This window comes from Salmo trutta, chromosome 5 (assembly GCF_901001165.1).
Source record: "Salmo trutta chromosome 5, fSalTru1.1, whole genome shotgun sequence".
In the NCBI taxonomy this organism is placed as follows: domain Eukaryota; kingdom Metazoa; phylum Chordata; class Actinopteri; order Salmoniformes; family Salmonidae; genus Salmo; species Salmo trutta.
The window spans coordinates 55,576,709-55,589,137 of record NC_042961.1 but is presented as its reverse complement, the minus strand read 5'-3'; the positions used below and the strand labels follow the sequence as shown (position 1 = coordinate 55,589,137).

The 12,429-nt window shown below is 43.4% G+C and overlaps 1 protein-coding gene across 1 annotated transcript; it reads right to left on the bottom strand.

Moving 5' to 3' along the window:
• Positions 1-255: 255 nt before the first annotated feature.
• On the bottom strand, positions 256-10,337 carry LOC115194581 (C-type mannose receptor 2). The gene is made up of 6 exons (XM_029754400.1): positions 10,314-10,337; positions 10,109-10,168; positions 2,757-3,137; positions 2,227-2,565; positions 944-1,047; positions 256-639 (listed from the first exon to the last, which is right to left on the bottom strand). Exons 2-6 carry the CDS (start codon positions 10,140-10,142, stop codon positions 532-534), a joined length of 966 nt encoding a protein of 321 aa, XP_029610260.1. The 5' UTR covers positions 10,143-10,168; positions 10,314-10,337; the 3' UTR covers positions 256-531.
• Between the last annotated feature and the right edge of the window lie 2,092 nt (positions 10,338-12,429).

The window sequence follows — 12,429 nt, the reverse complement described above, 5'->3', positions numbered from 1 at the left end:
CTGGTTGAGAGAATGCCAAGAGTGTGCAAAGCTGTCATCAAGGCAAAGGGTGGCTACTTTAAAGAATGTGAAATGTAAAATATATTTTGATTTGTTTAACACTTTTTGGTTACTACATGATTCTATATATGTGTTATTTCATAGTTTTGATGTCTTCACTATTATTCTACAATGTAGAAAATAGTAAAAATAAAGAAAACCCTGAAATGAGTAAGTGTGTCAGTGTGTCCAAACTTTTGACTGTTACTGTATATATTTTTTTAATGTAGTAGTAGGGAAAAACTAAGGGGACTTGACAGACGTGCAAGCCATTTTTAAATTTTCAAATTGGTTAAAATTAGGTGAAGTTGGGTTACAGTTAGGGTTATGATTAGGGTTAAGGGATCAGTTAACGTTAGGGATACAGTAAGGGTTTGTTTTCAGGGTTTTGGTTAGTCGGGCTGTAAATGGGATTTTAGTCAGAAAAGTCTCCATAGTCTACAGTAATAGTGTTTACAGTTCCAGCTTCATACTCGGTTGAGTTTCTCCTCCTTACATCTTCTCCTTTTCTTCCTTGTGGAAGATCTTTCCATCGGGCTGCTTCTTCCATCTCAGTTTGACATCATCAGACATCCCCTTCTCCCTCAGCTCCTTCCTTATCTGGAACATAAACAGCATTTTGTTTACTGACTAGTCTACCGACTATGCAGCCAGTACTGGCTAACACTTTACTGTATTCCTCATTCATAAAGCCTTTATAACAGCTCCATAATACATAGCATCAGTGATATGTAGTCAAAAACATTATAAACTACTACATAAGATGTACTTGTAATGGTCGTTATAGATGACAGGTAAATGTGTAGTCAATTGTATATATTATGGCCAGATACTGCAGTAACCCTTATCACTTGTACTAAAGTGTCTTTAATCTCTCAAAAGAGGAAGAGAAGGTGAGATTCACCTGCTGCAAGATGGCTTCCTGTATGTCAGGATCAGTCAGGTCCATGTTCTGGTCCTTTGGGGTCAGCTTCACTCTCATCACCTGCTGTGTCTTCTTCACTAAGACTAACAGAGACAGATGTAGGATCTTAATTTGAGCCAGTTTGCTACAGCAGGAAAAATAATCTTGCAGCAACAGGAAATGTGAATTATTATCTGGATTATATTGAATTTACATTTTGTAGGAGTTGATACATTTTTTGTAAAGTCAAAGGGGAAATGACAGTAGCTATAGATAATGCAGTCTAGCCTATCTGCATAATGAAACAATCTGTAGTAAGCTATTGTTTTGATGGTGGACTGATTGTATTACTGGGTTTTATGCAGCACAAACTTTCTATCCAAGCTGCGAGAGAGCGAGAAGACAGCTAAGGTAGGCTATAGGCCTACAGGACAGTTTAAAAAAAAAAAGAGATTGTTTGTGATTAGTATGCTGTTTCATTGAAAATGTATTTTACAATCTGCAATGCTTGAATTTCCCAATACGTAATTGCCGTCAACTAACATTCTAAATAGCAATATTGCGACACCATAGGGCTATAGCTTTGTGAAACAAACATTACGCTTAACATGAGAAAATGAAATAAAAATAAACATGTATCCATTAAAGAAAAGCTATAGGCTAATACCAAACTGGACTCAGGGGTAAACGTAACATAGTAAATGTAAATCTGGGACACTAATTAGTGTGATATGTAACGTTTCGTATGGTATGTATTCATTTGTGGATGTCCATCATCCATTCCATATGATATGTTACGAATTACAATTTCTTGTGCCTAACTTTAGCTAGGTGGCTAACTCTAACATTCGCTTGGTTGCTAACGTTAGCTAGGCTAAGGGTTGAAGTTAGGGTTAGGTTAAAAGGTTAAAGGGTTAGGGGAAGGGTTAGCTAACATGCTAAGTAGTTGCAGAGTAGCTAAAAAGTAGTATGTCTCTAAATTAAATAAAATGCAAAAGTTGTCTGTGATGAGATTCGAACACTCAAGACATTAGTATTATACGCCCCCTCATCCACACCAACTACAAGCACTAGCACCACATCATTTAATAGTTTATCGATATGCAGCCGAGTGGACGTCACAATTTCAGAACCATGGACAGCGATCAGTAGGCTATACTTTGTGTGGCTGATGCATGACAGTTTTTTTTTGGGGGGGGGGGGGGGGTCAGCCAAACAGCGCTATGCCAGTGACACACAGACACACAAACCCACCAACATACACACTATATCATGTAACTCACCACTGTAGCAGCAGAAGGGAAGTTGTGTCTCACATGTGTAGTCTGCCCATTTGCCTGATTTACCAAACACCGACACACAGTTCCCATAGCGATTATTGGGTGTTCCTGAATGCCAGTATCTGAATAAAGAGTTACTCTGGTCCGACCAGCTCCAGTCTCTGAACAGGCCGATCCACGCCCAGTTTCCCTTCGGTACCATGTTCCCTATCTTCCTGCTCTCAGCCAGGTTCCTCACACTGGCCAAGTCTGTGTAGTGTTGTCTGCAGTAGCTCTGCCCTTCATCCCATGTCATACTTTCGTTTGACAAGATGAACCTCTCAGAAATGTTGGTTGTCTTTCCTGCAATTATTGAATGCATTCTTGATATCCAGGTAAATATTTCACAAGAAATCTATACTTGTTTTCAATAATGTTTATATGGTGTCACTGCATTTGCATGTTAGAGTATTTGTTAAGTTATGATCATGTTATTTTTAAATGTTCTGATCATACAAACAGGGCTGTAAACACAAAGAGTAACATGTTCTCACCGTTGTAGCAGACCGAGTGGTATTTTATGATGCAATGGTCATCCCACCACGTCCCATACTCTCCTGTCACTACACAGTGCTGATCAGTGTATTTAACATCTGAACTGTTCCAGTTCCTAAACTCAGCCTCTCCCTCACCACAGTAGTCCATATCTTCTAGAGACCACCTCCAGCTGTTAACACCATTATACAATCCTACCCAGGCTGATCCATTATAACCACTGTCTACTGTGTTGATCAGTCTGTTCATATCCTCCATGTTGTCTATGGTGGCCAGGTCAGTGTACTTCTCTCTGCAGTATCTCTGTGCTTCAGTCCAGTTCTTGTTCATGTTCACAAAGTGATACTCATGAGCAAGGCATGAGGAGAGAGTGTAGAGCCCTGTGGAGAAGTCCATTATCTCATTAATATTTTCAGTGTAGTGTCTATGTGAGGAACATTATCTACATGTTGGTTCACCCAGTGAGGACAATTAAACCTGCAGTAACAGTGGTTTCACAGTTAGCCTTGGGAGTGACCCGGGTTGTCCTTTCTCACACTTTTTTAACGTTGCGCAAAGGTCTGTGCACGGCTATGTCCACGATGCGAATTTGATAAATACTCGAAGTCTACGCTTCGCATCTTGGAACTCACTTGACTGTCTTACAATGTTACAAGAAAATTAAGCTTGCAATTGTGCTTTCTGCCACGGTGTGATCGCTATGCTGTCACGGCTGTTAGAAGGAGCGGACCAAAATGCAGCGTCGGTTTCGTTCCACATTTATTAATTAGTGAAACTTACATTTACGTCATTTAGCAGACGCCCTTATCCAGAGCGACTTACAAATTGGTGCATTCACCATATGATATCCAGTGGAACAACCACTTTACAATAGTACATCTATATCTTTTTGGCGGGGGAGGGTATGGGGGAGGGTTAGAAGGATTACTTAATCCTATCCCAGGTATTCCTTAAAGAGGTGGGGTTTCAGGTGTCTCCGGAAGGTGGTGATTGACTCCACTGTCCTGGCGTCGTGAGGGAGCTTGTTCCACCATTGGGGTGCCAGAGCAGCGAACAGTTTTGACTGGGCTGAGCGGGAACTGTGCTTCCGCAGAGGTAGGGAGGCGAGCAGGTCAGAGGTGGTTGAACGCAGTGCCCTTCTTTGGGTGTAGGGACTGATCAGAGCCTGAAGGTACGGAGGTGCCGTTCCCCTCACAGCTCCGTAGGCAAGCACCATGGTCTTGTAGCAGATGCAAGCTTCAACTGGAAGCCAGTGGAGTGTGCGGAGGAGCGGGGTGACGTGAGAGAACTTGGGAAGGTTGAACACCAGACGGGCTGCGGCATTCTGGATGAGTTGTAGGGGTTTAATGGCACAGGCAGGGAGCCCCGCCAACAGCGAGTTGCAGTAATCCAGACGGGAGATGACAAGTGCCTGGATTAGGACCTGCGCCGCTTCCTGTGTGAGGCAGGGTCATACTCTGCGAATGTTGTAGAGCATGTACCTACAGGATCGGGTCACCACCTTGATGTTAGCGGAGAATGACAGGGTGTTGTCCAGGGTCACGCCAAGGCTCTTAGCACTCTGGGAGGAGGACACAATGGAGTGGTCAACTGTGATGCGAGATCATGGAACGGGCAGTCCGTCCCCGGGAGGAAGAGCAGCTCCGTCTTGCCGAGGTTCAGCTTGAGGTGGTGATCCGTCATCCACACTGATATGTCTGCCAGACATGCAGAGATGTGATTCGCCACCTGGTTATCAGAAGGGGGAAAAGGAGAAGATTAATTGTGTGTCGTCTGCGTAGCAATGATAGGAGAGACCATGTGAGGATATGACAGAGCCAAGCGACTTGGTGTATAGCGAGAATAGGAGAGGGCCTAGAACTGAGCTCTGGGGACACCAGTGGTGAGATCACGTGCTGCGGAGACAGATTCTCACCACGCCACCTGGTAGGAGTGACCTGTCAGGTAGGACGCAATCCAAGAGGGAGCCGCACCGGAGATGCCGAACTCGGAGAGGGTGGAGAGGAGGATCTGATGGTTCACAGTATCAAAGGCAGCAGATAGGTCTAGAAGGATGAAAGCAGAGGAGAGAGAGTTAACTTTAGCAGTGCGGAGAGCCTCCGTGACACAGAGAAGAGCAGTCTCAGTTGAATGACCAGTCTTGAAACCTGACTGATTTGGATCAAGAATGTCATTCTGAGAGAGATAGCAGGAGAGCTGGCCAAGGACGGCACGTTCAAGAGTTTTGGAGAGAAAAGAAAGAAGGGATACTGGTCCATAGTTGTTGACATCGGAGGGATCGAGTGTAGGTTTTTCAGAAGGGGTGCAACTCTCGCTCTCTTGAAGACGGAAGGGACGTAGCCAGCGGTCAAGGATGAGTTGATGAGCGAGGTGAGGTAAGGGAGAAGGTCTCCAGAAATGGTCTGGAGAAGAGGGGATAGGGTCAAGCGGGCAGGTTTTTGGGCGGCCAGCCGTCACAAGTCGCAGATTTCATCTGGAGAGAGAGGGGAGAAAGAGGTCAAAGCATAGGGTAGGGCAATGTGAGCAGGACCAGAGGTGTCGTTTGACTTAACAAACGAGGATCGGATGTCGTCAACCTTTTCAAAATGGTTGACAAAGTCATCCACAGAGAGGGAGGAGGGGGGAGGGGGAGGAGGATTCAGTAGGGAGGAGAAGGTGGCAAAGAGCTTCCTAGGGTTAGAGGCAGATGCTTGGAATTTAGAGTGGTAGAAAGTGGCTTTAGCAGCAGAAACAGAGGAAGAAAATGTGGAGAGGAGGGAGTGAAAAGATGCCAGGTCCGCAGGGAGGCTAGTTTTCCTCCATTTCCACTCGGCTGCCTGGAAGAGGAAAGAGAGCGAAGGTTGCAATGGCGCAATACCATCTGAGTAGGGGCAGAGTGAGTAGTGTTGGAGGAGAGCCAGAGGGAAAAGGATACAAGGTAGTGGTCGGAGACTTGGAGGGGAGTTGCTGTTCTTCTACTAATCTCACTGCATCTAGTAAAGATGAGGTCAAGCGTATTGCCTGCCTTGTGAGTAGGGGGGGACGGTGAGAGGGTGAGGTCAAAAGAGGAGAGGAGTGGAAAGAAGGAGGCAGAGAGAAATGAGGTAGACGTAGGGAGGTTAAAGTCACCCAGAATTGTGAGGGGTGAGCCATCCTCAGGAAAGGAACTTATCAAGGCGTCAAGCTCATTGATCAACTCTCCAAGGGAACCTGGAGGGCGATAAATGATAAGGATGTTAAGCTTGAATGGGCTAGTGACTGTGACAGCATGGAATTCAAAGGAGGACATAGACAGATGGGTCAGGGGAGAAAGAGAGAATGTCCACTTGGGAGAGATGAGGATTCCAGTGCCACCACCCCGCTGACCAGATGCTCTCGGGGTATGACGAGGAGAGAGCAGTAGGAGGAGCAGTGTTTTCTGTGGTAATCCATGTTTCCGTCAGCGCCAAGAAATCGAGGGACTGGAGGGTAGCATAGGCTGAGATGAACTCTGCCTTGTTGGCTGCAGACCGGCAGTTCCAGAGGCTGCCGGAGACCTGGAACTCCACGTGGGTCGTGTGCGCTGGGACCACCAGGTTAGAGTGGCAGCGGCCATGTGGTGTGAAACGTTTGTGTGGCCTGTGCAGAGAGGAGAGAACAGGGATAGACAGACACATAGTTGACAGGCTACAGGAGAGGCTACGCTAATGCAAAGGAGATTGGAATGAAAATTAACTAAACAACTGGGGAAGCGAGAGAGCAGGGCCTCCCTCACTAACCATTCACTGAAACACTCAAATATAACTTTTCCAACTTCCACTTTAGAAATTATAATTCATGTAAACTACAGTGGTTCAATGTTTCCAGGAATAGGCTCAAACTTAGTTTATTCAGCTAGATAACTTGGTACAGTATTCTTCCGTGAAACCCACCCAGTGCACTGTGTCCTATGACGCCGTAGCTAACTAGCATGCTAGCATCCAATAACACACGGTTAGCACCAATACACAATGTTAGCACCAATACTTGGTTACAACAAACTACCAATGGATCATTCGTGTCCGTGTCTAGTTCCTTTCATAACGCAGAAGTAATTAAACATTGGCTAGTTAACACAAAGTCAGTCCTGCTAGCTACACAAGTGGACTACACAACTCAAAAGTTCAGAAAGTTAAGCTTACGTTGCAAAAATCTTATTGACTAAAAATGATACAGTACTGCTAGCTGTAGAGTTGGCTAGCTAGCAGTGGCTGCGTTTAACTTTATCTTTGATACAGAGACAACATTACACTAATCAAATCGTTCCGTGGTAATGTATTTAGTTTCTACAGTACTGCTAGTTGGTAAAGTTGGCTAGCTAGCAGTGGTGTTGACGCCATTTGGAAAACGGCGCGAACGAATGAATACAGCTGGCTAGCTAACCTTGTTAGTTTCTCAAAGTTAGTTTCTCAAAGCTACACCTTTAGCTACACCTTTATCCTTGATGCAAAGACAACTATGTAGCTAGCTAGCTAGCTAACATTACACTAATCAAATCATTCCGTTGTAATGTAGTGAAATGTAATATTAAGTCCAGCACGACTACTCACTCCAGCATCCGGTCCGACCACAAAGATAAACTTACTGCCAAACCAACAAACCGTGACGCAGGCAGAACAAACACACTCAGAAAATATAATCACCCACAAACAGGAAGAGAAAAACCCCTACTTAAATATGATCTCTAATCAGAGGCAATGAGGATCAGCTGCCTCCAATTAGAGATCAACCCCAAACAATCCCAACATAGAAATAGAAAACATAGAACAACAAAAAACATCCCCTGTCACGCCCTGCCCTACTCTACTATAGAAAATGACATCTTACTAGGGTCAGGACGTGACACATGCAGTGTGACCTGTGGCGATCCGTCATTCAGGCCAGGGCCCCACCTGTTTTGAGCCCCACATTTTTAGCAAAAATAAATATCTTTATATATATATTTATTTTTTATTGGGGGCTTGCCTGTTCTGCATATTATTTTGGCATTAATGTGTCACATATCAGTTTGCAAACAATGTAAAAAAATAAATAATATATCATTCAGTTAATAAAGCTGCATACACACATGGTCTCTTTTGCTTTCTTGAGTAAGGCAGCTCCAAAATGCAGGTGCTTCATCCTAGCTCAGTGCTATCAGCCTCAACTCAATGGTGGGGCGAGCCAGCAGAAAATAGAAGCATTGCGCCATGATTGGCTTAGTGTTCTGTCACTCATCGGGACAGTACGTCATCGCCAAGTTTAAGTGCTTAGTAAGGGTAGACATCCCAAATTTCAGCCCTTTGTGTCCTGCCATAGAGTTATATTACAAGTGCCCTTCCAAGAAGACTCAAGGTCATTGACCACAGATGAAATGACGTCAAATCACGTTATATGTACAGTAGCTTTGATTGGACTGATCATGTCAACATCTTACACGTCCTGACCAGCAGAGGGAGTAATTGTATTAGTTTTGGTCAGGACGTGGCAGAGGGTTTGTGTTTTTGTATGTATTTCTACGTTCTGTCTAGTTTAGTTTTTCTATGTTTAGGTTTGGGTGTTGGACTCTCAATTGGAGGCAGGTGTTTCTAGTTGCCTCTGATTGAGAGTCCTATAATTAGGTGTGTGTTTGGTTTGGGTTTTGTGGGTAGTTGTATTTCGCACTGCTAGTGTTCATTTAGCCTGTGAAACTGTCCGTCGTTCTTGTTTTCTTGTTTTTTGTGTATGCGTTATCCTAATTAATTAAAAGATGAGCATCCACATTCCGCCTGCATATTGGTCCTCCCTTCAGCACGACGGCTGTATTTGTGACACTTTCAAAGTCTTAGCTAGCAATCATCATCATGAATCAAGTCGACAATCTACTGGCAAATCCTTTTTAATCCTTGTCATATCTAGAAAATAATCAAGAGAAATTTTAGATAAAACGTATCGGTGCTCGTCGGCCATAAAGACTACACAACAAGTTGGAAATTGCAAATTCAACAATAAGTCGTTTGGAAGGAATCAGTGGCTAACTGCAAGCATTGCAAAGCAACTACTAACGTTAGCCTGTTATTCAATGGAGTGGCTGTGTGGTTTTTATCCGAGTTCCCACCATAAATCCAGAAAATGACAAAGTTTGATAACAGAATTTGCCCACAAAAGGACCGCTGCGCCACCTTCACAAGGTGAGTCCAAAAATGTCTTGTATGCTGCTGCATAAATGATGTAATATTCCAGGGAGATATGTATACTGTAGCTAAGAAAGCAATACTAAGTGTATGTTGTGTAGTAAGCTGTTAGTAGCCCATGTGCCTCACCCTAATAATTTGGTATTGTAAACACATCGTTCGTGTGTTTGTTTGTCAACTTTTTTTGTACAGCTTTGAAGTAGTGGCGCTTGGCTTGCACGTGCAAATTCAGCACACACACAACATTCTATAATAGAATTGTGTTATTTCTGACACGCAAAAACCCAAACGACGTTCAATGTGCCTCACCCTAATAATTTGGTCTATTTTCACCTCTTAATTTCACCTACTGTTCTGACTTGGTGGTGCACATGTAGCCTACAACCTGTTTTAAAGAAATGTTATCATTGAATATTGTAAGAGCTTTCATTGTCTGTTTATATGCCCCCTTTATTTATCCTACAGTTCTGACTTGTTGTACAGAGAGTAAACCGTAAGAACGTCCCATGTTCTGAATTCTGTTGCTGTACATTTCAAAAGTGCTGAACAAATAGTTACATTGATTATGTCCGTCGGCGATCGCTCGTTAATATCTTAATCGAAATAACGGATTGTCTCTTATCCGGTTGTCTTTCCTTTATGCTATAGTTTGTACATCTCAATTGTCAGTAGAAAGCACATTTGTTTAAGCAAGTCAGCCATATCAGCTATGTTTTTTTAAAAGGCAGTAAATGAGGCTGAAGTAACTGTTTCGCTGCCAGACCAGGCTCTGCTGGCTCCACCAGGTGTAACAGAGGTAAGGTGTTGGGACTGCTGTGGGGACTCTGCTGTTGGGACAGCTTAATGAAGGCTCTAACAGTTTGTGGGCACCGTTTTTCACCGTTATAGTGCAATTCATGTATTGTGTTGTGTAGTGGCATTGCTGGCATTCATCCCACTTTTTGTTTTTGGCCCACCAAGATTTGCATGCTAAAATTGCCACTGAGTGTGACGCAAGCAAAAAAAGCTGGTAACTTTTCGACCAGCATACATGTACATATAAATGTTCTTAGCTAACAAATGATGATATTTTCTAAAACTACTGTAGCATTCCAGCTCAATATGTGAAAATACTTGTAAATGGGAAATTCGGCCAGACAAATGTTGTCAATTTAAAACCTAAAATATGGATTTCAAAACAAAACCTTAATAAAGACACTGACCAGAGAGAAACAGGACCAGCGCCTTCTTGCCCATGACTTTATAAGACAGACCTCTTGTACCTATAGACCAAAGGTGAATACATTTAGACATGATTGTTGTCATCCTCATCACCCTTAAAATATGATACATTTTATGAATTATGTTGGTATCACTTTTGTAAAGAGAACCTGCTAGCTTTCCTCTGTATTGGTGAAATGTCCTTACCTGATGTAGTACTGTGGAGTCTCTCTGTTCATCTGAACCTGTCACACCCTGATCTGTTTCACCTGTCTTTGTGCTTGTCTCCACCCCCCTCCAAGTGTTGTCCATCTTCCCCATTATTTATACCTGTGTTCTCTGTTTGGCTGTTGCCAGTTCGTCTTATCCCGTCAAGCCTACCAGTGGGTTTTTTCCCATACGCCTGTTTCGTGTTGTTTTCTAGTTCTCCTGGTTTTTGACAGTTCTGCCTGCCCACCATTCTGTACCTCTTGAGACTACCCTGGATTACTGACCCCTGCCTGCCCTGAGCCTCCCTGCTGTTCTGTACTTTACGGACTCTGCCCTGGATTACTGACCTCTGCTTGCCCTTGACCTGTCGTTTTCCTGCCCCATTTCGTAAATAAACATTTGTTATTTCGAACTGTCTGCATCTGGGTCTCATCCTGAGGTCTGACAGAACCTCTCTCTAAAGGCAGCACTGTCTATAATCCCTGTCAGGGTAAAGGGGCTGACAGTACACCTATTCATCACTTTCTTTATTATATTTTATAGTGTGTTAAAGGACACAGAGACAGTCAAATGAGTAGTGAATAAGAAAGACCTCTTGTACCTACAGACCGAAGGTAAATAGATTTAGACATGATACTAGAATTGTTGTCATTCTCATCGTCATCATCATTATCACTAGTGGTGATATTGATATGGTTTGACATCGATGGGAGAAAGGCATTTTGTCATATCGGTGTATATGTGCTGTTAAGATACACAATTATGTAAAATAGCGTACATGACTGTTCCCGCTGGCACAGAACCCTCTCACTTATCATAGTTAACTGCCTGCTGATGGGCCATCAACTGGTTTCTCATCATATTCTAACTGGTTGGGAAGGTTAGAACATTCACACCTGGTCCAACAGGCAATCAGCAAGCAGTTGTCTGAACTTCACAAAGCCGTGAAAGTGAAGTCCACACAGTTGCAATGTAATTCATTCAAACCTATACATTCAGTTCGAAAAAATACATTGCCACCAGCTGTAGAATCATCACCACCACCAGTAGTAGAATCATCACCATCATCAGCAGAATCACAATCATCACCATCAGCAGTGGAATCATCAACATCACCATCAGCAGTAGAATCATCAACATCACCACCAACATTAGAATCATCAACATCAATACCATCAGTAGAATCATAAACATCACCACCAACAGTAGAATCATAAACATCACCACCAACAGTAGAATCATAAACATCACCACCAGCAGTGGAATCATCATCACCACCAGCAGTGGAATCATCACCACCAGCAGTGGAATCATCACCACCAGTAGTAGAATCACAATCATCACCATCAGCAGTGGAATCATCAACATCACCAACATCAATACCATCAGTAGAATCATCAACATCACCACCAACAGTAGAATCAACATCACCACCAGCAGTGGAATCATCACCACCAGTAGTAGAATCACAATCATCACCATCAGCAGTGGAATCATCAGCATCACCATCAGCAGTGGAATCATCAACATCACCATCAGCAGTAGAATCATCAACATCACCACCAACAGTAGAATCATCAACACCACCACCAGCAGTGGAATCAACACCAACACCAGTAGTAGAATCATCAACATCACCACCAGTAGTAGAATCATCATCACCACCAGCAGTGGAATCATCACCACCAGTAGTAGAATCACAATCATCACCATCAGCAGTGGAATCATCAACATCACCAACATCAATACCATCAGTAGAATCATCAACATCACCACCAACAGTAGAATCATCAACATCACCACCAGCAGTGGAATCATCACCACCAGTAGTAGAATCACAATCATCACCATCAGCAGTGGAATCATCAACATCACCAACATCAATACCATCAGTAGAATCATCAACATCACCACCAACAGTAGAATCAACATCACCACCAGCAGTGGAATCATCACCACCAGTAGTAGAATCACAATCATCACCATCAGCAGTGGAATCATCAGCATCACCATCAGCAGTGGAATCATCAACATCACCATCAGCAGTAGAATCATCAACATCACCACCAACAGTAGAATCATCAACACCACCACCAGCAGTGGAATCAACACC

Coding starts and splice junctions, on each gene's coding strand:
- LOC115194581 (XM_029754400.1), bottom strand. CDS start 10,142: ATGGGCAAGAAGGCGCTGGTCCTGTTTCTCTCTG. Junction 2,566..2,756: donor CCACTCGGTCTGCTACAACG/GTGAGAACATGT, acceptor CAATAATTGCAG/GAAAGACAACCAACATTTCT. Junction 640..943: donor AGGAAGCCATCTTGCAGCAG/GTGAATCTCACC, acceptor TTTATGTTCCAG/ATAAGGAAGGAGCTGAGGGA.